Below are 25,718 nucleotides of genomic sequence, written 5' to 3' on the forward strand. Positions count from 1 at the left end.
CTGCTGGGAGGGTTTGAAAGCTGGACTGTTCCAGGACTGTCTGGGGTGAGTGACAAGGAATGCTGACCTCAGGATCTGCCTGGAACAAGGGAGCTGAGATCTGGGCTTATGTGCGCTCAGGAGATCAGGGTTTCATGGAGAAGTGAGGTGAGAAACAGCTATTTCATGCCAGGTCCTTGGGAAGGGTAGACAAAGGCCTCCCCTCTGGCTCTGTGGTTTAACTAATGAAGAATGGACTGGTCACTCAGTGCGGGGAGTAGGGAAAACGAGAGGAATCTCTAGGAGACGTGACTGAGCTGAGCAGGCTCTGTGCAGTCTGCGCAACAGGATGAAGCTGAGCGGTGGCATTGGGAAAAAACTTCTAAATTCAGATCTGAAACTGTTGGTTAATAAAGAGGAAATTTTTCTTGGTTTGTTTTTTTAAACCTGTTTTTCTTATTTTTCTCTTTTCTTAAGTGAACTTGCATAAATATACCCAAAACATTGAGGTATATTCTATTCTCTGGTTATGTGTTTACTGGGGCTTTTGGAGGAAGTGCTGTTATGTTAGAAGTAGGGTCACTTTCTGTGTGACCCTTTGGGCATGGCACTGTGTGGAAGGGTATGGAATTTCCATTCTATTTTTCCAGTCAGTGGGAAACATACAGCAATTGTAAGCATGCCCATAAGTGTTCCCAAGCCTCTTCAGGGAATGTCCTTTATGAAACTTTACATGGGAGAGCTTGTGCTATCCAATGACGTAGTCTCAGATTTTTGTGTCTATTTCTGAACCATCTTCTTGGTTCAGAAACCAAGAACCACATTTTAGTCCAGTGGGGGATGCAAAACAGCTTCCAAAGTGAGGCTGTAACCTGCAAAACATAGGGACTGAGATCCCTGGCAATATGGGAAAATTGGAAAGATTGGCAACTTGTGCCTGCTGCCTTATGCAACAGTACTTCGATCTTGACTCGCAGCAGCCTTTGATTACACTGGCTCATGGCACCTTCTTTGCAGGACCACCAGTAGTGACAATTGCTCAGCAGTTTTTGCAGAATTGCTTGGATGCTCAGACCAGACATTCTCATTTGTGATGCAAGTCCGAATTTGAGCTTGAGCCTGTGGAGGTGAAGAGCTTGTCTGTTAACTCCCAACACTGCTTGCTATTTTCTTTGCCAGCAGGCTGCTCTGTGAACAGCTCCTGGCCTACAAAAGGCCAAAGGGAAACACCTCAGTCTTGCCCTAGTCCTTTCACACCTCCAAGTCACTGGAACATACCCACTTGCATGGTAAACTACAGACAGTCTCTCCAGTGCAGAACAGGCTGTACAGTTGACTTTAACTGAAATATGAATCATCTCAGTCCTAAATTATTTTAATCCAATCAGTCATCTGTGTTAACGGGTGTAAAGAGACAGCAAAGCGGAAAGAATGGCTGCCAAGTAGAGGATACAGGACACAAATAAAGCTGCTGAGATGAAATATGAACTAATAATGATTTATTCCAAATGCCACTGGGGTTACAGTGTGAATCACTTGGAGAAATATTCAGGTGAAATGAATTTTGTAGGCTTTCCCCTAGATGAATTTTATAGCCTGAGTAGAGGTGAAGGGAAGGCAAAGCTGTTAGTTACACGGGGTGTACACACAAGAGTTTTGAAGTGCTCCCAGACAAATTCTCCCTAATTAATATATGCTTTTCAAGCCTCTTGTAAGTAGACGAGCATGAACAGCTGTAGTTCTTTTTATAGATACAAACTAATCTCTAGTACATGCTGGAGTTGAAGGATATAGAGAACAACGTGCTGTGGATTCGTGAGGCTTTTCTAGCCATGAAAGTATTCTTTTTATACCCTCTAAAAGTGGAAGGGAATGCAGAAATGTGCAGAGTATAGTCTTGAAGAATACTACTTGGGAACAAAATCTTGACAGAAGCAAAGGGTCTATAGCTCTTAATGGCACATACCATGCACTTCTTATTAACACATGAAACAGCCTGTGTGAGCTTTGAGCTATTTTCTGGACAGGCTCAGCCTTTTGTGACCCATGTGAAATGGGCAGCATTCACTAGCATTTAATTTCTTCCCAGTTTTCACTAGTGTGAATGGCCTTCATGACAAAGGATGGGAAGAATTACTGCTTCATGTTTTTAAATAAGTTTAAAAGCCTAAGCAATAAGTCATAATAAAATTCCTTACACTTGATGAGTATCTTTGAACGTACCTCCTGTTTGAAGATAGGTTTTCTCTATTCTTTGTCCTTATTGCTAGCTGTGTATATTATCAGTTTAATATTGTCCTCTGCCTGGAGACAATATCCGGTTGTGGTAGGTGAAGGAAGGAACTGTAATAGCTCCTTTCCATCTCTAATGTGTATGACCTTATTTACATAAAACGTCCTGGATTTTGAACAGTTTGTTTCTCTTGGCAGTTTATTACCAGCCTGAACAGCCCACTTTTTCATAATTTAATATTTGGCTGCTGCAGAAGTCATTATCACCTTCATTTTTAGTTTTAGTAATTTTCCTTTTAATAAACCTCAGTTTGAAGTAAGTTTCCAAAAGTTTGCTTCAAAACAATGCCCCAAATCTTCCAGAACCCATTGATTGGGGTTTTTTTTTTCCCCTCAAAGGAATAAGCTGGTTATATTTTTATTGATTTTATGTCTTTTTCTGATGTGACATAGGGAAGAACTGTTTTACTTAGGACAAAATTACTTCCCTCCCTTATTGCAACAAAGTGCGAGCCTCTAGAGGCCCCGTGGAGACGTACTGTTTCAGTAGCTCTTTGGGCCCTGTCCTTTTGGGCTCAGAAGGTATATATCCCCACTGACTATACCTTATGATCCTTGTGATGTAGACTGCTATGGATTGCAAATGAATTTTGTCCATTTCTTCTCACGCACTAGAAGATGCACCAGGAAAAAGCAGAAAATCACTGTTTCATAGAACTCCTTTACTTTTGGAGGAAATAAGTACAGTCTCATGGATTTAGTCATTGTGGAAACAAACCTCAGCTATATGAATGCTGCTGTTTAGAGAAGGGGAAAATTAAAATGCTAGAGTGGGAATGGTTTGGATTCCACACATCTCTAGAACAACTATTTTTGAAGAACTAACCTTTCTCCCAAGATTTACTTTAGAAAAGCATGTCTACAGGTAAACCAACTTGAAGTATTAGAAGGCAGATAGATTGACTTATCCATAAGATATTTCAGTACAAACATTTCTTTGAATTCTGCGTTCTTCTCATGAAGCCTGCTAAAGGAAAGTTGGAAGGAATTTCCTAACACTTTCCTATAGCTCTGGGGAGGTTAGCTAGGAGTGGGTTAAACTGGCTTCTTAAGTGACTGTTGGAAAAAGAAGCTAAGTGTGGAAAGGACCATAGCCTTGTCCTCTGAGTTATTCCTGTCTCTTCCCCCAGAATCACAGAAATTAAGACAAAGATCTGAGACTTCAAATTACTGCTCAACTGTATTGCCTTTCAGTTGGATTGTAGAAGAAAATGAGGGAACATGGGTTGTTAATGAGAGAAGGGAGCACTGACTGTGTGATTGAGTTTTCATTTGGTTGAGGAACTTCACAGTAATGAAGAAACTGTCTTCAGGAAGTAATGTACATTTTCCCCCAAATCTCTCAGCTTTAGCTTTGTAATAGCTTTGAAGTTAAACTACACAAAGTGAACAAAGGCCAGGTTTGAATCTCCTATTTCCCTTTCCTCTCAAGTTAATCCTCGGAGGCCTGTAAGTAAGATCCATGCAGTGGTGGAAGTAGAGTAAAGCAGAGTAAAATCCAAGTGAAGGAAATTGTTTCATGAGCTGCATAAAGAAAAAAGAATAAAATTACAATGTCACTCAGATCAAGAAGTGAACCACTGGAGATAGTTCTGATGCTGGAAAGCTTACTCCTCTTGCTTGTCTTGTGTTGTGTCTTTGTAGGAGCATTTCAGAACAATGTAGGAAGTTGTTCTGGATTCAGCTGGTCCATAGTTGTCCCAGAGGTGTTGGCTGAGGTGACAGCCTGGCTTGCGTGGCTCACTTAGCTGTTGGACTTCTTGTTCTGCTTGCGGCTGTTGATCTTAGGGTGCAGAAAACCAGAGCTGTATCCACAAGGCTGCTCTGTTCCTTGAACACTGCTGTATGTTACTGTAATGCTGGGTATCTGGGCTGCAGAAAGTCTGTGGTGAGACTCTCCTTTTCTTTGTCCAATATCATTCAGGCTCTCACCTCTCTAAAGGATGCAAGGATTTAAAAGAAATGGAAAACACAAACATCTATAAGGACATCAGGTTGCATCATGTGTGAAACAGAGGCATATATTTAGATAAGCCCTTTGCTGAACCCCATGGCTAACTCAAAACCAAACAAAGGATGAAGGAAAAAGTAGATCTGAACACATTTTTTAGTATTTCATTAATAACTTATGAGCAAAAAACTGTTAAACAAGTTAATGTACTAAATCACAGACTGCATTTGCTACTTAAGAGCTGGTCTACTCTGATAAAAGACCAGGCTAATGACAGCATATTTGACTATGCACAGAAGTGCTGTGAATATGCTCAGGCAATTTATGAATTCAATCAGGTAAGGAGTACCCCCATAAAGAGGCACTGCTTAGGTTTGTTGGTACAAGAGGTGATGTAAAATGTAGTGATAACAGTTCAAAGGGTGAAGCAAACTAGAGAATAAATTGGAAACAGGAATTGAGGGAAAGATTAATTAGCATTTTTTGACAATAGCAATGTTAGCTGTCACTTGCACATGACCAAAAAATGATGGTGTTAGGATTAGGCTAACACATAAGGATCCCTGCTAACAATAAAGAGATGTTTATATTTCATTGGGGTTAATACTGCAAAGATAAAACTGGCTTGTTTTCATCTGTCAACTCTTCTCTCTTATTTCCCTGTCTGTCGGGAATTAAGGCAAGTTGACTCACTTGTGGCAGATGTCAGAAAAGATTTATCAGTATGCTGTAGCTTTGTTACATGGAAGAAGAAATAGACATCACAACATCTTGCTGAATAGGTGATATGGTTTCAAAAACTTGCCTTGATTTCCTTCAAGTTGCAGTTTTTAGATGTTTGCTGCTACCCAGAACAGAGAACGTTAAAGAGTTAACTGTCACTTTGTACAGCAGTACTTGCCACAGGACTGTGGCTGTCTCAGAGATACACCTATCAGAATGGCTATCTCATCTTACTGTGTATATTATCCATATAAAGATGGAAAAAAAATCAATGCTCCCGTGCTCCACAGAGGAAATCACAGACCTCATCAGGGGATCTACGGAATTCAAGAAAGTATTCAAGTTCCTTGAAGAAGTTGGACTTAAAAGAACCCTGTAGTACATGTGTTCTCCTTCTGCATAATTTCAGCAATGATCTACCCTTTGTGGTCATGTTTCCTATATTATGCTGGCAATATCATTTTCGCATCTCAAAAAATAATTTAATTTGTGCTCAGAGAGTGGAATTGTCATTAGTTTTTGTTCCCTCGGCTAGTTAGACCCACGCCAATTATTAAAATAATTCTTACAGTAAGTGTAGCAGTGTACTCTGTGACATTCAATTCCATCATGGATATGTCATCAGCATCTACAGCTGTCTGAAAAATGAACACAGATAAGAAAGATACAAATGACATATAGGTATGTCACAATATTTTACATACATAAAATGCAAATAGGAAAAATTTAAAAAGGGTCACAGAGAAGACTGACTGAAAAATAATAATATCCTAAAGACAGCGTCTCTCACCATATGTGTTCATTTGATAGCAAATTGTGAGACAACAGAAAGGTTGACCAAATAAATTGGACAGTGGGATACAAATATTGCTGAATTCTCACTTAAAACCAAACACAAGACAACATACCATTCAGATGCTAAGTTCACTAAACCAGCACCATTGCTTGTCAGAAATACAGCAAAGACAGCTGAATAATGAACCAGGGTGGAAATAAAAAGCTGATGACCTTTTACAGCCTCTAAGTCATTACTCATTGTATTAACTCATAGGTTATCTTCATCTTCCTGGCAGGAACCTTCGTGATTAATTATGGTAAAATCTGCACATTTGTTGACCTACCAGTTGTCAGAGAACTTAGATATTATGCAGTCTATTACCTTCTCACAATTCCCAGAGTCACGACTCCTCAGCTTATGTTTGGCTCTTATGTCACTAGTTTGAGTTGTGTCTTTACCCGTTTCATAGGAAATCTGTCTGCTAGCAAGTCTGGAGAACATGCTGGGGGTATCAGTTTCTGTGTCAGTACAGCCCTAAAATGAATACAGCAAAAACAATCACTCTGGGTTCCTTAGACTTCCATCCAGTTTTCCCCATGAGAATCAGTTTTACCTAGACAGAAATTATAAAAAAGACAGACATTGCATGAAAAAGAATCACCAAGAAAATGATGGCTTTTCATACCTTTGGAAGTTTCATTTAAAACAAGTGCAATGAACTAATGTGCTTAGTTAGTTGGTAATGTAACTTTGCATTGCAAGAGGTTGCCTGGGATGCCAAATGTTTGCCCTGTTTTCAGCTGCCGTGCAGAACATTTGGTTTCACTCAGACTGGCAGCAGCAAGATGTTGAGGTCTTCTGTGAGATTGATTCTGTAATGGCTTGACTGATTTGTCTAAAGATGAATATGTTTCCACATACATCCCACTTCACTTCCAGAAAACAGTATCTGTTTCATTACATCCTTGCTTTCACTAGAAAACCATTTAGTAACTTTTTCACACGTTTCCACACTAAATCTATGGTCAGACAAGTACATCCTAGAAGCATGATCAGACTTTCAAGGGCACTCTGACTCTGAGCTTCCCTTACTTTCTAAAATTCCTGTTGTTCCATCTTTCCACTCTTCCTCAGTGACACCAACCAGCAAGAACACAAAGATCTACATTCTGCTTTTACACTTCAGCCTTCTGTCTTTTATTTCACATTGTCCCTCTGCTTTCTCTGGAGCTCTTGTAATGAGCACCAGAATGCGTTTCATCTAAAGAATCTACCACTTTGAAGGAGTCTATATGAAAATTAATTACTTGGCAATTAGAAATGGTGTGTGGGAAGTGTCTCCCCTACTGATTCACTGTCAGAGAGAGGAGTCACCTTTTTCCTTTCTGTGGCCCACTTACATCAGAAGACTGGCTGCTTATAGTCACTCGTCTGGAGGATGGGTAGCTGCTGAAAGACCGGGAGTCTCTAGGAGAAACTCTCAGCAGGGATCCAAGGCAAGGAACATATGTTGCAATGGCTGTTCTAATGGATGAGAGATAGAACCAGTCAGGATTTTTCTGTTAGCACAAAAATTCGGTCATCGTAAACAATACATTTACTCAGAGACATGAACTAATGCTGCATGGACTGGAAAATTACTGGGTACAAAAAGAGTTTTCCAGATATCCAATAGCTCATATATAATCACGCTGCAAGATCACTTATTCACAGTGTTCTGCAGAACTCAGATTTATTGCTTGGCAGGGATAAGGGCATTAAAATACAGCTCTTCGAACTGAGGGGAGCTATTAAAATGATGTTTTATCTGCTTTCAGCTTAATCAGGGCAAAAATAAAATTCTGTCCCTTTAAATTGAACCTTGCAGAAATACCATATAATGAATTATTTTAATCTTCCCCTAAGCAGCTATTCTAGCTTCCTCTTACACATCTGTCTGGCTGCTATCTGTAGAGTTGTACAAAACGTGCAGTTATATTACAGTATTTCTTTCCTCATATGTGGTGTAAGGAAACTTCTGCCTAGCTTTCCTCTTCTTCCCAGACTTCCCCACTTAGATGTTCATGCCCAGTTCTTCTCTATCCAGTTCCTGAGTAGGTCTTTGTAAAGGGTGAAACAACGGCATATATATGGGTTTGCTGCTCTCTGTCAGATCTCATAGCCCGCATCTGAACTGGTAATGGCCCTAAGTGTTACAACTCAGAAGAAATACTCTCTGAAATACGAAAGCTTAAGAAAGGTGGAGAGAATGCACAAAATAGGGAAGGGGTGGATTGGTTTAAGGAATTGCATCTCTTGCTGGCCTGGTTAATTTAACAAACTGCTCTTTGCAACACTGACAGTGATTGCGTCTCTCATGAAGATAGATAAAAAATGTATTTTTTGAGGTGGGAAGCTATCTTTTATCATGTGATCTGTAAGCACAGATCAGTATTCATAAATATCTCTAACTCCTATCTGCATAGTAATTTGTTCCAAGTACAAATTCCACTGACATTTATATGGCATTGAGAAGTTATCTTCGGGAGGGCAAGGCTGTCTTACAGAGGTAAAATGAGCAGGTGAAGCAGAGTTCAGGTACTAGTCCTAAAAGTGACCAAGTTACTGTCTGATTTTTTTTGCTGTATTAAACATGGCTTGTAAGAGTGAACTTACCTGTATTTGGGGTGAGTGATGGCATAAATGATGGGGTTATGGATGACAGAAGCTTTGGCAATCACAGCTGGTATGGAGTTCATGAAGGGAGTTAGGACGTGGGAATACCTAGAGTAATGCAAATGCATTATATATTTAGTATCGAGTTCTCTGTAGTCTCTGCAGTTATGCACTGACAAGACAATGCTTTATTAGTGCTCCAGAGAGAGTAAAAGGGGGAGTTCTGTGCCCAGTCAGTGAGACAACAAATTTTACATCCTTTGCCTATAAAAATCAACACCAGCCTAATTGCATTTCTGAGAAACATGATTTTCTTGGGGCTTCTCTTGCAGCACTTCACTACTATGACTCAAGATAGCAGCAATTCCCATTTTGTTTACCTTAGGGACAAAGTCAGCCTTCAATAAGCGAATGTGGATTCATCAGAGCATCTATCTGTTCCAAACTCAGCAGATATACTTGCTGAGTAATATATCGCTAAATAGGTGTGCAGAATGAGGTGTTATAGGCAAAGATAACTAATAAATCTTTTTTCCTATTCAAACTTTACTTTTTGCCTGATCTGAACTGAACAGTGAAGGGAAAGTATTTTCAGGTGTCATGCTATGCTCAGGTGTTACTGTGACCATGCATATATGCAGGTGATGTGACCCTAAAGGATAAAATAATTATGATTGATGTCTATCTGCCATGCTGCTATCAGCCAGTTAATTTTTGAAGATAGATTGAAGTAGCCTGTAAGGTCTTGGTCAGAAGAAAGTCAGTAGAACAGCTCCGACCAAAATAACAATAACATTTCATAGGCAGTTTCTACCAGGCAAATTCTCCATAGACCTGCTTTAGAGGCTGTGAAGACCTCTTCCTGCGCTGGTAGAAAGAGTTCTAAGTGAAATGGCCTGGTAAGTCAGTCCTTCCTCCTTTCTTTATCACTGCACTTCTTCCTGAGAAGACAGTCTATGCTCCATCTTTCAGTTAGCCTTGTATTCCCGTAATATTAGAGGAGAAAACAGGTTTTCCTCTCAAGCCTCTCTCAGAAGGTCTCTCATATGAGTGCTGCAAACCACAAAGAGGATTGCATAAATAGGGGACAGCTCATCTTCCTGGTGAGGAAATTTTTCATCTTACTGTGGGAATATTGACGCTCTGTGATGAGGTGGAAATGGTTTGCCAGTGGTACTAGAGGAATCATTTTGTCGGCTGCCTGAATGTTGAGATGCCACATCACCTCTAATTTAAGGCTTTGCTTTGATAAGCATGTTCTCTATATACAATTTTAACATGGTTTCTCCTAATCATACTTTCAAAGCATTGGTTAGAGGTGTAATTCTTCACAGATTCTGGAGAACACACAACAGTATGACCTTGCTGGAATGGAGTTTTTGACCCTGAGATGAGGGAGATAGTGCTTTGGTAAGACTGATGAAAAGTTCAGCTAACAGAAACAAACAGTGACAAAGGCTTTTGTTTAAGCTAACCGTTACGAAAAAATACAACCTATAGACCAACAATATTAGTGAGTGTGACTGTGTGCTAGCTCAGTGTTCCCCATCCAAAATACTTTCTAAAGGAATTAAGGTTCTCCTTTCCTTTTGTGCATGTTGCTGCTCTGTCAGATGACTTGTCTTTAGTCGAGGACTGTTGCCACAAACTCCATGTCTGCCTCCCGTATGTGGCATGCAGTGATTTTATCTGAGTTCATTGTAATAAAAGTCCACAGAAGGCCTCCAGGCTTGGCCTGTTAATCTCTGAAAAATCCCAGGAGGATTGCCTAAAAGGCATAGTTCAGAAATGGAAAAAAAGTTGAGTGAAACTGTGTTGCTCACCAGCTTGATGTAACACAAGAGAATGAATAGACTTTTGTAAGTAAAAGAAATGGAGAAAGAAAAGAAAATCAAACCTGGTGGATCTTTTTGCCCCCCTTATTTAGCATTTTGCTGCTAAATAAAGTTCAGATACTTTAAATATACTAGCGAGATAACCTCCATTCAGAAATCATTAGCACAGTAACGTTATGCTGCCAATGATAACCTTTCTGTTTTCTTTTTTCTTTTTTTTTAAAGTCAAACTAAGAAAAAAATCACAGCATGTGTTTCATTTGTTAAATGTTATTCCTAAATATGTGACTGTTTCGAATGCACTTCAGATATTAAACTTGACAAGTAGCTTTGACTTGCATCTGTCTTTTACACTTTCAGACCTTTTGCTTTCACTGAATATTCCTTTACTGATACATTCATAATTACCCAGCAAAAGCCACCAGAGCAACAACAGAGTATGGTGACCAGGAAATGACATAAAGCAAGATGACAATCAGTGCGATTTTGGCCATCTTCCACTCATTTTTCATCCTCTGATACTGTTTCTGGAACTCCTTATTTCCATGTTTACATCCAAATATCTGAATAGACCTAGGGGAAATAAACATACAACAGCAAAAAAAGGAGGCACGGAGTTTAGCAGATTGCTTCATAAAATGGGACAACAATTACTCTTGTGCTCGTTTATTCTAGAAGTCATGCACTTTTACTTGTATGTATGTGACTGGTCCTTCACAATTCAGTGGACTTCTGTTGTACCTATCCATGGCAAACTTCACAGGTGCTTCAGAGAAGAAAGTAGTCCTGTACCAGGAGAATTTCCACATGAATCAGGTATTTAAGCCACTTGAACAATGTTAAATATAGTCAGAGAAGCCTTTGCTTCTGTAGGCCCAGTTTTGCTGCCTTACTCTGTACTTGTGAGCTCTGTGAATACACGTGCTGGTATCTACAGGACATACTTAGAGATTACAAATGTAGTGGCAAACACTGCCCTTTATTTTTACAACAGTAGGTTTTTTTCAGAGGCCTGTGGTTAAATGCTTTGCCTCTTTTTCAACTTTGGTTAAACATGGAATTTGTACTTCAATTCCATCTATTTTTCTGTGGAATAATTGTTGATACACTATTGTTAGGTGTCTCTGATGTCCCTTTAGTACTTCTTTTGGCTGGTTAATTTCCACAGTCCTTTCTCATCCTTTAGATTCTACGGCTGTTACTCATACCCTTTTCTGCATTGTTAGACAATATACTGAAAAGCTCTGGCTGAAATTCAGGAATGGCCCTTCAAAGCATCATACTTCTTACTGTGCTGACTGTTGACAGAATTTCCTGTCTCAGTCGTGCATACAAATTAAAAGTGAAAAACCTTCCAATTTTCTTCTGTTGGTCTTTGTTTTAAGAAAATAAGCAGTCACTTAAACAGAAGGATAGAATCTTAAGACTGTCGGCTACTTACTTGTTGGCCTTCTTGATAGCCTCAAATATAAAGACGTAGCTGTATATGATAGCAATCAAAGGAATGAAAAAGACGAAACAGAAAATCAGCATCGTGTAGGCACGGACTGACGGTGTGAAAGTCATGTAGTCCCAGGAACAGGAAGTCATCAGACCCTCGGGAACATACGCACCTGGAAAGAAAGACAGCAGAAGGCAGAAGCCGTGGGGTCTCATTCTCATTCTGAGTGCAGAAGTTAGAGAAAGATAGAGAATAACGAGGGATTTTGTCCTCTTCTCTTAAAGGGGAATTTCTCTGAAGCCCTTTTGAATTTATCTGTAAGGCTTCAGATTGGAAAGCTGAATAATTTTGTTTCAGTTCTTGAATATTGTTTACAGCTCAACATAGTAAAGGAGCATCTCTCCAAATATTTCAGTGGGTCTTGGATCAGACCCATATTGTTTTTAAATATCTCCATTTCCTGTCAAATTGCTGTCTGCCCAGAGAGTGAAATGAAACTGATCCCCAGAGCTTCCGCTTTTTTAAGCTTGTACAGCTAAAAGAAATTTACTGCGCAAAGAAGAAAGATTTATTGTGCAGATCAAATTAATTTTGCCATGAAGTAAAGTTGAGTACAAGTAAAAAAAAATCATACATGTGTGATATTCTGCCTGGAATAAAATATAATCTCCTTAAAGGAACTGTATCAAACTGTTAGTAAATAAACTGCCAACAGCAATGCCTTTACCTTTATATTTTAATTTTCACTGTTTACAGTGATATTTTCTGTTGAACTCTTAAAAATACTGCACCAGATGTGCTCAGATGCATCTGATTAGCATATGAGAGTGAGTACTGTGGGTACTATTAGAATCTAATTACAAGATAACACCCTTCAAGCAATTTTTCTACCTTCTCCAATTAAGAATCCAGAATCTACGACTATGTTGTCATTTCATTCTAACCGCTCCTTATTCAAGTACAGGCTGCTTCTCCCAGTATTGCAGTTTGCCTGCTTAAACATGCTTCACATTTATGGGAGACCAGAATGACAGTAACAAAAATCTGCTGAAATTCTACTCAGAAGCTGAGCTGGTTGCAGCATTCTTTGGGAAAATCAATCATTGCTATGTTCTCATCTCAGCTGAGCTGACACATTCTCTTCTGGAATTAGGGAGCACAATAATGGGCTGGGATTTTGAATGATTAGTTCATTCTAACTTACTGACTGAAACTGGTGACTCATAGGAAACAAATTTACAGTAGTGAGGCAGATTCTAATAAGGAAGAATCACAGAAACTCTGTAACAAGCTGCAAGGATCAAGATGCTTTATGTGTGTTCCAGTTTGCAGGCATTAGTGAAGACACCCGTGGCTGAATGGGGAATGTGACCAACACCTAGTGCAATCAAGCCTTACTGAAGATGTACTTGCACAAAATACTCAGACTGTATTCCTCTTTTATATGAATAAAGAAATTTAGATTGACACTACTGTCTTACACAGCACATTTGTGAAGGAAAAAAGTAATCAGAAAAACCACAGATATACTTATTTGACTCCTACATTGTTGAATTTCGTTCAACAGAAGTAGGTATGGGATAATGGGCAGGTGCATCCTTCATAAATTTTGGCCTTGATTTGATCTACTGTTCTTTATTCAGTAAGTAATGAAGCTTAAGCAAAATTGCCATTGTCATATCATACGCTGTAATACACACTGGGGTTTTTTCCTTTTGATTAGAGATCTTTAGTTTCAAGATGTATTTTATCAGTTTTCTTCAAATTGATTTATTCAAGGTTAATATACAAGCCATTAATTCAACCCTCTTCGATACCTGCAAATAGTCTTTAATCCAGTGTTATGAGGGAAAGAAACTTTTATTCCATATCACTTACTCCATCCAAAGAAGGGCGGGAGGCTCCAAGCCAAAGAGTACAGCCAGACTCCTCCCAGGATTATTAGGGCCTTCTTCTTAGACGTCACTCCAACAGAAGCCAGAGGTTTTGTGATGACAAAATATCTGTCCAAGGCAATCACCATCAAAGTGATCATAGATGTAATGCCAAAAAGAGCTCCGCAGAAGGCATACAGCTCACAGCCTTTCAATGAAGATGACAGAAGCAGCAGTGAAATTAATCTACCCATGCTAATTAATTTCTGGGAGAGTTCAAGTTGTGTTTCTTGTGAACTAATGTCTTCTGGAATTTGTAAAGCAATGGAACTTCAGTTTTCCTGCAGTTGTAATGCTGTTTCAAAGCTGCTGTCTTGCTAATTACATTATCCATGGAGATAAACTTCAAAGAATTTGTTTGCTTGAATTGCCGGAGACAGTGATACTTAACATATTTTCACTCACTGATTTCTGATGTTTCTAGTGGGATCATTTCAGCAGCCCATTAATATCTTGTTTAACTCCAGTTTTGCTGCAGCTCCCATAGAAACAGCTGTTTTGCTTAACAGTGGGTTATAGCTACTTTGATATCATGGAACCATTTATATCTCAAGGTCAGCATAACTGAAGTAAATATGCAGACTATGAATATATTAATGAGTGATTTGATTTATTCAAACACCCTAATGATTAAAAGCAGAGGTTTATTTTTTTTTTATTTTAACATGTATGCAGTTGAACACTTCATGGAACTAAAAAAATGTGCTGTTTGGTCATCAGAGATCAACATAGCAACATTACTTCTCTGACCTTCTTCTCTGTCCATACCTGCTCAAGAGGCAAAGTCTTCCTCTTACTCAGCTAGTTACCCTCATTTCACATTTTCTTACTGCACAGGAAATGTTCAGTTCATATTTCTGTTGTGAGAATTCACTTTTGACAGGCTTTTAAGCTGGTGTGTTGAGGGGTGGTGCTGCTTTGTCATAAGACTCTGCCAGTAGCTAAGTTGTGATATGACTGGGAAAAAATGCTGGCAAGAAGACTACTCCTGTGCCTTCTGTTGCCAATGTCACCTTTGTGTCTGTCTCATGTACATAATTTTCCTCTCTGCGGTGGGAATGTATTTATTGCACACAGACAAAAATGTTCAAAGAAATACTTATGTCAACAATGAAACAATGTCATGTTCTCAACATTGCAAGTGTACCTGAGGATAAGGAAATAGTAAATGAACTGCCATGATGGGAAGAACACACTTAGTGGTATCTTAGAAAGAACATATACAAACCTTTCTCACCAAAAATCCAGCGTTTGTGGAGGCTGTTGGTGAAAAAAACTGGAGACTGCGTAACGGACATCAGGAAGTCACTAATGGCTAGATTGATGATGAATATGTTGGCGGGAGTCTGAAGGCTCCTACTCCTGCAGAGAGCAGAAGGAATGTTGCTAAACACTGCTGCACTGGTAATTATGTTGTTACTCTTCCCTGTGAGCCTTGGCAGCTTCACAAATACCAAGGCACACTGCACAGCAAGCTAGGCAGGGTGCTTCTCATTTCCCTTGTGAAAGAACATAAGCAAGGCTCAATTTTACACCCTTACACTCCTGTGCACTTCAGAGGATTGTTTTGATAACCAGCTCAGTGATGGGGATAAAGCATATTGTTCTTTAAATATTCTGACCCAGTGCACTGCATGTCCGTGATTAACAGGAAATTAAAGTTGATGTACTCCGTGGATTTCTGCATCTGGGTCATGTTAAGCAGGGGGAGGGGAGCAAATTTTCCACTGCTGATAAAATCAACAGTGACTTCCAAATACAGGGATTAAGCAAACTCACTATGTACCACAACAAGCATTTTGGTTTACATCAGTTCTTCTCTATGGTGCTCATTTTACTGGCCCAGACACTGACTTTAAAGGGAGCAACAGCCAGCCTTTGGTGTATCCTGCCTGGATATGTTATTTATAGTATTAAAGGACAGTGTTTTAAAGGGTACACATAAACGTTCAACTGAGAGCTCCTCAGTTTGGGGCTCAGTGTAACATTTTAGTTCCTTTCTCAAATTTTCAGTCTTGGACACGATTGAAAAGTACCAGAATAAATGATGAGTTCTTTGCACTGATCCAGAATCAGTCACTAGCACTACTGTCCCCTGTCCGTCACTTTAGGAGCAAGGAGATACTATTAGTAGATGTTTGTGGGCCACTGGTATTTTTTCAATAGTCTACAAAGTTACTGAACATGTTTCTGTTTCAGGCAGTCTTACAGTTTGCAGTCACTTGAGATTGCTTTGTAGGCATCTGAGGTGTTCTCTGAACTTGTGATGTACTTGTTTCTTTGCTGTCGTTATCCCTTTCCGTCTTCACATCTTCAAATGAAGACAGGCTGCGTCCTCCAGAGGAACTGCAACAGCCATGGGACCAGCCAAAGAGCTAAGCTAGCTCATGTGCTGCATCCTCACACACACGGTCTGCATGCCAACACCTTTCCTGTTCTTAAGGCCATGTCATTCACACTTACGTGTTGGTATCCACGCTGAACACACATACCAAAACCTACCATTTAATGCACCACATAAATACAGGCTCGAGACCCAGACTACTTTTGTCCACACTCCAGTGATTTAAGTTAACTCAACCAAATTATCAGATAAATGCTATTATTTTGTTTTATTACATTAGTGCTCAAAGACCAGTCCAGTAGAAGCTCACTGGCCTAGACAGCATGCCAGTGCTCTGCCCAGTGTGACAAAACAGAAACAGAGTGAACAGGAATGGTGAAAATACCATCACATTGTTGTCAGAGATCCAATTTCCTTCAAATACAAAATTTGGAATGTGGCTTTAGTTAAATGGAAATAAGCCAAATGTTAGAAAATGTGAAAACAAGAGTCATGGCCAGTGAGGAACAGAGGAGAAAAAGAAATTGGGTGGTAAGCAGCAGGCAGAAGGAAACATCTAAAATAGAGAAGATAATGTGGGAGACACAGGTGCAAAATATCCCATCAGCCCAGTAGAAAAAAATTCACTGGAAGGTTTCTGCTTTGCCATTGTTTGCTATATCTGGGTGATTCTTTGCAATTCTGCTCACAATTTTGCCACGGCTATAGTTAATGGGAGGAAGTCAGAAGGAAATGGCAGGTTGCCACTTTTTTTTTTTCCTACAGCAATGTCTATCAGTGCATTTTACTATGTCAGCATAGTAGTCTGATAGTATGCCAGTGCTGCATTTGCAGAGCACAGTCAAAGTACTGATAAAGTTCATAAATCTGAGTATTCAAAAAAACAACCAAAAGAAAGATACCTGCAGAAAGCATAGATGACCAGAAAATTGCCCAGAGTTCCCGTGATCCCCACGATAAGAATGACTACTCCGATTGTATAATGGGCATGGTCTGGGACATTCACTGTAGGAAAGGCACCAGGAACATCTTGCACTGTCATCTTCTGTGGAGTAAACAAGAGGTCAGACTTCACTGAAGAAGTTGGCATGTGCTTCCCTAGAAGAGCAAGTGGTAAAGACTGCAAAAAGACTGCAAGCAAAAAAAAGTCAGAATAAGCAAATTGCTTTCAAACTACATTCACTGTTGATCATCTTCAGGAAATGAATATGCCATCAGCAGTGCAAAGGTCAAGGAGTGGTTTGTATGCTTACTGTTGATTATGGTGAAGAAAAGCAAACTATTCTCTTCCAAAAGAGGGATAAGGATATAGAGGAGAAAAAGAGAGGAAGGGACTGTTTTCATTGCAGCTGACTATCAGTAACGCAGTACGTAACTACAAGTACGTTTCCTGTAGTTTTCATTTCAGGAAAGTCTCTTGTACCTGTGAAGCATGATTTCTGCTGTCCTCTGACATCACTGCCTCGGCTTCTCTAAGTAGAAAAGATGCTCTATGGATAAATACGCATTTTGCTCTCTGTGAAGTATGTGATAAAGCACTTGATGAAAGTATTTTTGTCTTAATCAACTAATATAGCAAAATTCAGCAGCCAAGTCTGAAGCCTACAGCATTTTAAATAATAATTTAACATTTTTTAGTTAAGTATCGGGAGCCACAAACACATTTTAGGCCAAGCGGCCCCAGATTAGTAATGAAGCAAACAATAAGGCGGCACCCGGGAAGCAGGATGACCTGAAAGAAATTGAAGAGGAGAGAACAGCTGTCCCGATCATCACTATTCTGCTGCCTTTTCATCCCAGGTCAGGTAAGGAGACTTAAACACTCACCTCTGTGCAACTGCCACTATCCTAAACGTGTCTTAGCTCCAGCCAGCTAATGGAGTCATGAAAAATACCAAGCCCCATCCTCGTTCATCTGCACGGACAGATCCTGTCTATTCTGTGTAGCCAGGCTTTTCTCATCGGGGTGGCTCTCACTCCAGGATGGCATGCCATGACCACTGCTCGTAGCTCAAGCCTGCAAGCTGCAGCCATGGCATTTCTCAGCTACTGAGCTATGAGAATCGCACCAGGGTTGAGAAAAGCCCAGGAAATGTTTTGAATCGTTTGTAGCCTGCCTATTGTGAATAGTGTCAACTTGGCCATGGCCCAGGGCAAGGGAATTGCCTGTACCTAGCTCTCTGTCTGCACCAAGCTTAAATAGTGCTCTGGGGCTGGATATGCTCTTTCCAATCACCAGTACTGGCGGGTGGTGGTACAGTTGTCATATGCAGTCATTCCCTCCCAGGGAAAGGAAGGTGGCTGCTAAGGAAGGACAAAAGTGCACAGAGGTAGATACGAAGTTCTCCCCTTTATGCTACAGTTGTGTTAGTAGTTGGCATTCACCATTAGAGTGCAACTCAAAAATGGCTTTGACACCACCACGGTTATTAAAGGAATTGGGTATTTCCAGACAATAGAGGCAGACATTACTTCTGAATATATCTGTGAGATGGGGCTGGAGTTATTAGAGACAGTGTGTATTTAAAACCAATGTGCCAGTAGCAAGCGGTGAACCCCAGGAGGGTCTGGAATTCTGGAAGAGATTGTCTTTGCTTTGTGTGCTGAAGATCTGCCCGCAGCAATCAGCAACTGGAGCACACTCCCTGGGTTTCTACATTAGCAGCAATGAAGTGCTGGACAAATACTTTGAACTTAGAGAGAGAAAATGTAGCTCTGGCTGTTATTGTAATTGGAACAAAATGTGAAGGTTGGTACACTAACCGAATGACAGTTCAGGTTCCTGCAGCAAAGTGTAAATTGGCATCACATCATCGACATCAATGGGCATCTTGCCTAGTCAGAAATTGCTGTGCTTAACACACTGCCAGTAAAATAACAAAAAGAATCCCATGCTAATAGCAAATGGAGAGGGAGAGTCTGAGATAAAACTGTTTTAAATAAATGAGATCGGGTGTTCTTTGGTTTGTTTGGGGTTTTTTTCTCCTTAGCCTTGTGGCTAGAACATCTTTTAACTGCTGTTCTACAGAAAGTTAATGATGTTTATTAATGGAATGGAGATTTCTGATGTTTTTCCCTGTAGCTATTCATTTAATCAGAACTGGATCAAGGTAACAGAAATGAAGCAACTAAAGGAGCTTGTTGTGGCTACAAAGAACAGATTAAAATGGGTTTAATTTGAATTAAATTAGTGGAGGACTAAGGACAAGGAAAAATTTAAAAGATAAATATAAATACATGGAGAAATTACAAGAGAGGAAAGGTTATTTAAGGGACAGTAGAAGACTTTAAAATGACTTATTCAGGAATGAAACAAGTTCAGAGTCAATAAAAATGTCATGTGGGAAAAAAATAAAGGAATAATATTTATACTGGAGCAGTGATGGAATATAAATAATGCTAAATATATGGGGGGAAAAAAAGGTCTGTTGCAAAGAGGAATAAATTCACATTTTAGCATGGGCTTCCTGTAGGACAGGGATTTTTACCATAGGGTCCAACTGTGGCTGTTCTCCAAGAGGAAAAAGTCAGTTATTAAAAAAAGTAATTTCACTTTAATTGGAAATAAAGATCTGATTCAATGCTTCTTTAAGTCAAAGATACTAGTTGATTGACAAAGCATTAGATCAGACCTAAGCACTTCAAATTCACTAAGTTGCATACACAGAGCTTCCTTACTAGAAGACGTAAACACGTATCAAGTTCAGCTCTAGATCTTCTACGAGAATTGTATGTCAAAAGAAAGGACAGGGAGAAAAAGAGCGTGCTTGAGGAAATTAGGTCAGCAGGATAATCAAGAAATCAGACAATTCCCAAAGCTTTTCTCTATTCAGTTTCTCCAGCAGATTAACCTTGTTTAGTCTCTGTCTTCTGTTGTCACCCGTGAGTACTTGGTTGGCAGAGGAGAATAAAAATCCCACTGTCGCAATCTCCACTGTAGCAACTGTCCTTTGAGAATACTCTGAACAACTATTTCAATTGCATTGATAATACACAGCATTGTTGCCTTGCATGTCTTTCTATTCAGCCTTCTTTCTGTAAACACCTCCTAATGAAGATAAGAAAAACGAACAGGCAAAAACCCAGCACTTAATTATTTCTCTTCCAAGTCATATAACAACACAATTGATTTAGTGTAACATGGTTCAAAACATCGCCAAATGCACAAAGAAACTAAACTGGAAGCTAAGAGGTTGGACATTTTCCAGTGGATGGACATGGACTACAGCTTTCCTGGGTCAAGTAAAAGATGCCTGCACCTGAGGCTCTTTACCACTGGGTGCCAGTATACCCACAGAGCAGCTGTGCTGGGGCGGGGTTAGATCCGTGTTAATTCTGTGGGAAACAATTCAGTGGGAAGCATCAACTTCCTGACAGTCAATATAAATATTGCACATTTCTCAAGCAAGCGACCAAAATGGTCATGGAAGCTGTGGAGGACATCAAGGCAGTAACTGTAATGCAACAAAATTCCTTCATAGAAAGTACTGGGAGTCAGTTGGAGAACATATCCCTAGCCAAGGGTGGCGTTTTAGTCAGCCTTGAAAGCAGGTTTTATAATACTGTTTGGGTGTATGTGAAAACTGGCCTTTTGCTAGAACTGTAAAAATTCGTGGGTTTAATCTCTGATAGGCATCATCTATTATTTATTAATTATTTACACAATAGTTTTGCAGAATTATAATAATAATAGAATAATTTTGCAGAATAATACTAATAATTTTGGTGATGTAAGGAACTTGGGAAGTGCCACGTTGATTCAGACCAGCATTCCTGACAAAACACCAGCCTGCCTTTAACCATGACTGGGTGTTTCACAGAGCTGTGAAACACACTTAATGAACAGTGATGTGGGAAATTCATTTTCAGTATAGAGTCTTAGCAGTTGGTTTGTACCCTAAAATAGGGCTATTATCCCTTTGAAAGAATAATCTTAGTGGAGGATATTTTTATCCTCTGCATCTGGGTGTAATCCTCTTCTAAACCCTACTCTATCATGTCCCTCAATGGAGTCAGTGGTAAGAAATAACGAAGTTATGAAGTTGCTCCACAGTAGTGTATTTCCTTCCAGCAGGTGTAAGTGAGTCCTTGTGGAAACACTAGAACAGAGGAAAACAGTAGGTTTAATGCAATCTGCCTTCTTAAAATGCTCATTGTTCTCCCTAAAGGAATGCTTGTCTACTGCCTACAACAAACCAGCTAAATCAGAACTGACCGTGTTTTAAGTTACCATTCAGTAAACTCGAGTGAGACTTGCAAACTCGAGATGCTTTTGGAGAGTTTGGAGAGAAGAAAATGTTTGACAGATAAATATGTCTAAATCTGTGCTGTTCTGGCCTTGTCTGTGGAGGCTGCAGCACAACACGGAGCCTCGTTATTCTCTGTTTATGGCCTGCTGCCACAGCTGGGTACAAGGGGGGCAGAATTCTCCCTGGAGGGCCAATGTGAGGAGCCAGCCTGCTTTTTCAGGAAGAGAGCAGTGCACAGTCCCTTCTGCTAAGGCTTGGTGCAAGCAGAGAAGGAGTAAAAATTAATCACCCACAGAAAATGGCGTCAGGCAGAACATGCATTTCACCTTGAAGTTTGTCAAAACCCTGCAAGACACTGGTCTGAGGAGAGTTAAAAGGATAAAGGAGTTCCTTTGCAGTCCTGAACAAACCCATGATTCCCAGGTGACTTGCCCAGGTTAGAAGGAAGCCTAGATCAGCTATAAAACCCAGAAATATTTGATGCCTGCATCTATTCTGTCTTGGAAATCTGTTTATTATACACATTTTCCTAAAGAGAAGGTTTTCTAGATAGTTATTTCATAACTGATTGAGAAAAAACCCAAACCAACCAAACCAGACGACCTCCAAATAACTTCTAGTAGAATGCATACCATTTTGGAAAGTCCAACTCTACTCCCCGCCCATGGCACGAGCAAAATATTTGTGTATAAGTGAGAAAAGGTCAACACACAAAGAATACAGTTTAACTGTTATTGGGGGATAAAGCCTGTTCTTTTTCAGAGTAAGACAAAAATCGTATCACTTAATTACCGTTCACTTGGAGATGTTGATTACTGAAGTCCTACTGAAGGTAACAGTGGTGATGGAAGGAGCAAGGTCATGGGTGTTAATACTTGTACTGAATATGAATCACATTTGATATAGCCCACTCCTTACATTCTCCCGATGGCAAGAGTATAAAGCAAAGTTTAGTGCTAGGGAAGGCAGAAATCCTCCTAAGGTCATTTGGGGATTTGAACATGCTGGTTCTGAATGACTGATTGATTGATTGATTTATATGTGTGGCATTGTTTCAAAAGCCAGGAACAGAAAAGACTAGGACATGGATGTTTTTTAGATACTTCTGCTTGGACATCAGATGGGTTGTATCTGATTTGGTGTAAAACATGACAAGGAAAGGGAAATAGGGACAACTATGTCTTTGCTTTTATGAATTAATCTGGTTTCAAACTGTAGGCTTTGGTTTTGCAGAAGGAATGTTTTAATGGAATAGAGCCCAGTTCTGAAACATTGCCAGTTTTGGCAGTCCCACGCTGACTTTGGCAATATATCACGTTTCTTTGTTCTTGATTTTCCTATAAATACAGGTAATGAAGCCACTTGTTTACACAGTATGATTAACACAACCAAAGGTAGTGTTAGGCCTTTGACATTACAGCAAATCATATAGTTTAGAAAAATTATCAGAAGAGAAACAGTGTAATTTCCTAGGGTTTCTAGGTGCAGTGTTTGTACTTCCTACCTACAAGAGGCCTCCAACAACTGATAACACTTCTTTTCCTTCACAGTTCCCTGCTCTGATTTCTGAGTTTGCCTCTGTAGGCACTTGCTCTGCGACGGCAGGCGGCACAAAGAGGAGTGTAATCCCACCTCAATTATGGTTTCAGCAGGGTGACGCCAACTGCTAAGCCCTCTTTCCAGTAGACAGCAGGGCTTGCCATAGATGATGTTTGTCCTGTTGAGCAATTTGGATAGCAGATTTTGTATCCTATCTTCCGGATTTAATCTCAGCCACAAGCAGCACATATTGCTTTCAGTACTGGAATGCTTTTAAACCAATCTTTGTGTCAAATTAAAATGCAAAAGTTTGAAAATACAATCACTTAGCTGAGAGAGAGGAAATGGACAGCTAATTACCTCTTTCAGCAGAATAAGGAAAAAAATCCATTTTTAATTTTCCGTTGCAAATCACTCTGTCCCCAGAATCCCTTTCCATTTCGCCACGTGCCCTCCAGTCCCTCTTCTCCCTCCCTGCTATGTTCTGCTATCCGTTTTCCTGTTATCCATCTAATTTAGTTTGTAAGGACCTTGCTCGGGATGCTTCTCTTGTCTATTTTTCTTTAATACACTGCACACAGGTTTTATTAAAGAAATAAACAATGCATTTTTACTCTGCAAATAATAAAATATTTACTGGGCTTTCCTTATAAACTGGGATCAAACTGAAACACCCAATCCAACATCCTATATGCATAAAACCTTCTGGAGTGTTTGAAACCTGCACAGAGTTTTAAAGTGTCCACTGCGTAATGTGGGCCATGCCAAAATGCCTGGTGTGACCACACCAAGATTTTAAGTTGAATTTCTGATTTTGAAAATGAAAAATTAGCTTGGGTCATATTTTTTTTTATTCGTTACTTTTAAGCAGACTTTTGAATAAACAGCAGGTGAACAAAACTTTGTAGTCCTACTAGTATACTGAGGTATATAGTCAGGAAGAGGACTTCTGAACTCCTTTGGTTCAGGCTTGTGGGGTGGAATAGGAAATATTTTTAGCAAGCCCACAAAATTCCATCCTGAAGTGTCATCACAACAGATTCTCACCTTCACACTTAGAAGGAAATTTTCTTTCTGTTTAGTATTTGACAACTGAGAAGGAGCTTTGGTAGAACTTACCTGGGGAAACCTGAACAGCTCTCTTGGGTAACTGCAAATAACAACTCTAACATTTACATTAGCACTCCACTGCACTTACAGACTATTACAGAAATGACGGGGATTTCCATCTTGAATAATAAGAGAGAGAGCATTGTGTTTGAGCTGCTAAACAGCTGTTTAATGCACAAGAATATGTTGTTCCGATAGTTCACAACATATCCGTTGCACTTTGTCATTCGACATTCCTCCCTGTCTTCTGCCCATGTAACACTGCTTCTACAGTCCTTTCTGCAGTAAATAAATAAAGGAATAAAAAAGAAGATTTTAAAGTTTTCATTATGCTGTTCATTATTGCATTACAGCATTAAATGTGTACATGCACCGTAACTGTCCATTTACATTTCTATAAATGCCAGCTTTGCCAGCAGAACTACTTGCTACAGCTTTTAGTGACAGCAAATACTTACTGTTGGGGCTCTAGGAGGCAGGTCCATCAGTTTGTAGACTTTGGCTTCCGAGTCATTCCATGTACTGAAGGACTCCACAGTTTTGGTGCTGCTGAAGTCCTCAGAGGGACAAGAGATCCCCCTTTGAATGGGTTGATTATTCAGGTGAACAAAATCTAACCAAAACCAAAGAGCTCTCCTCTGAATTTAGGGCAGCCAATTTACCTTTGTGTGTGTGTGTGTGTGTGTGTGTGTAAAGCCGTTAGATTCTCTGGAATAATGTGAGATCCAGTGCAGTTTCTCACTAGAGCTTCAGATTGCTTCACTTCAGCTTAGCAAAGGGCAGCAGCAGCAGCTCCCATTTAAATACAGGAGGTGGCAGGGTCTGCACATGCCCAGTTTGAAGCTTCTTCCATCCACATTCCAGCTTCACTTCAATGACAGGATAAAACTGATGCTCATTTAAAAGTGCTGTTATATTTTTGGTCTTTGACAGATATATGTCTGAATTTTAATGCCATATCTGCATTATCCGTGTATGAAGACAAGTTAAAAGGTTGACTTCATTGTCTTAAATATTAGAACTTACCGTTAATTTTCCCTGTATTGCTGAATTAGTTTTTTGTAGTCTGCTTTTAAAGAAGATGTATGTGTACAGTTCTGCTGAAATTGTCTGAACTAAAATAGAATCTGGTATTTAACAATGTGCTTGTGTGCACTTCTGTCTTGTAGAATTTAGGTCATGGTTATTTGTTGGTCCACTTCTAAAACTGAACAAAAAATAGGGGTAAGACCCACTGACATCATCCTTTTCTGCTCTTCAGTTATTTAAAAAAAAAACAACAAACAAACTCCCCACACAAATACCTTAGGCAGAGAACAGCAAATAACCACTCCTTTCTGTCTGCTTTGCTTTGCAGTTGTGTTTAGTTAGAGCATACATGAGCACATTCTTATTCACACAAATCTTCCTTTACGTTGCACTGTGCAAAGAGCTATGAATTGCTGTATTCCCAGTTGAAGGCCCATTACTGGGGTAAAGTGAAATTTAATTGCAGTGGAGAATTAGGCACAGAGCGTGAAAAAGCTGTTCTAGAAGATACCGCAGCCTGAATATCATAGAATTCAGGCCTTCTGCCCACCATCAAAATGACCCTAATGCAAGCTATTAGCTTCATTGCAGCTGTTAATAAAAATAGATGGTGTGACTTTCTGGAAAGCCTTTGTGAGATGGTTGTGATAGTAACAGTGGGAACTGTATTGCTCCAGGCCTTTGCAGTTTCCCCTTCTCAAGTACCTTTCCTTAAATTAGCGCTGGCAGTACCTAGCCTCAAACTGAGGGAAAAGGGATTGCATTTCTTTGCCTGAACAGGGGCTCTGTATCAAAGGCACTCACCTGTAGTGCTGCAGATTCCCTTTCCTGGAATCATTTCAGGAAGTCAGCATTTACC

The 25,718-nt window shown here is 39.8% G+C and overlaps 1 protein-coding gene across 6 annotated transcripts; it reads right to left on the bottom strand.

Moving 5' to 3' along the window:
* Positions 1 to 521: 521 nt before the first annotated feature.
* OPN4 (opsin 4) lies at positions 522 to 24,642 on the bottom strand. 6 transcript variants are annotated; one of them, XM_026851874.1, is made up of 13 exons: positions 24,289 to 24,641; positions 22,814 to 22,898; positions 19,784 to 19,980; positions 16,835 to 16,977; positions 14,817 to 14,950; positions 13,533 to 13,736; positions 11,655 to 11,826; positions 10,622 to 10,786; positions 8,379 to 8,486; positions 7,124 to 7,247; positions 6,105 to 6,257; positions 5,515 to 5,583; positions 522 to 4,207 (listed from the first exon to the last, which is right to left on the bottom strand). In XM_026851874.1, the coding sequence occupies exons 4-13, from the start codon at positions 16,972 to 16,974 to the stop codon at positions 4,016 to 4,018; spliced, it is 1,461 nt and encodes a 486-aa protein (XP_026707675.1). In that variant the 5' UTR covers positions 16,975 to 16,977; positions 19,784 to 19,980; positions 22,814 to 22,898; positions 24,289 to 24,641; the 3' UTR covers positions 522 to 4,015. The 6 variants fall into 6 exon arrangements, with proteins under 6 accessions (XP_026707675.1, XP_026707676.1, XP_026707674.1 ...); XM_026851875.1 differs by lacking the exon at positions 19,784 to 19,980 and having other exon boundaries at positions 24,289 to 24,642; XM_026851873.1 differs by lacking the exon at positions 22,814 to 22,898.
* Between the last annotated feature and the right edge of the window lie 1,076 nt (positions 24,643 to 25,718).

The sequence above is a fragment of the Athene cunicularia genome (assembly GCF_003259725.1).
Source record: "Athene cunicularia isolate RWA chromosome 6 unlocalized genomic scaffold, athCun1 chr6_part2, whole genome shotgun sequence".
In the NCBI taxonomy this organism is placed as follows: Eukaryota; Metazoa; Chordata; class Aves; order Strigiformes; family Strigidae; genus Athene; species Athene cunicularia.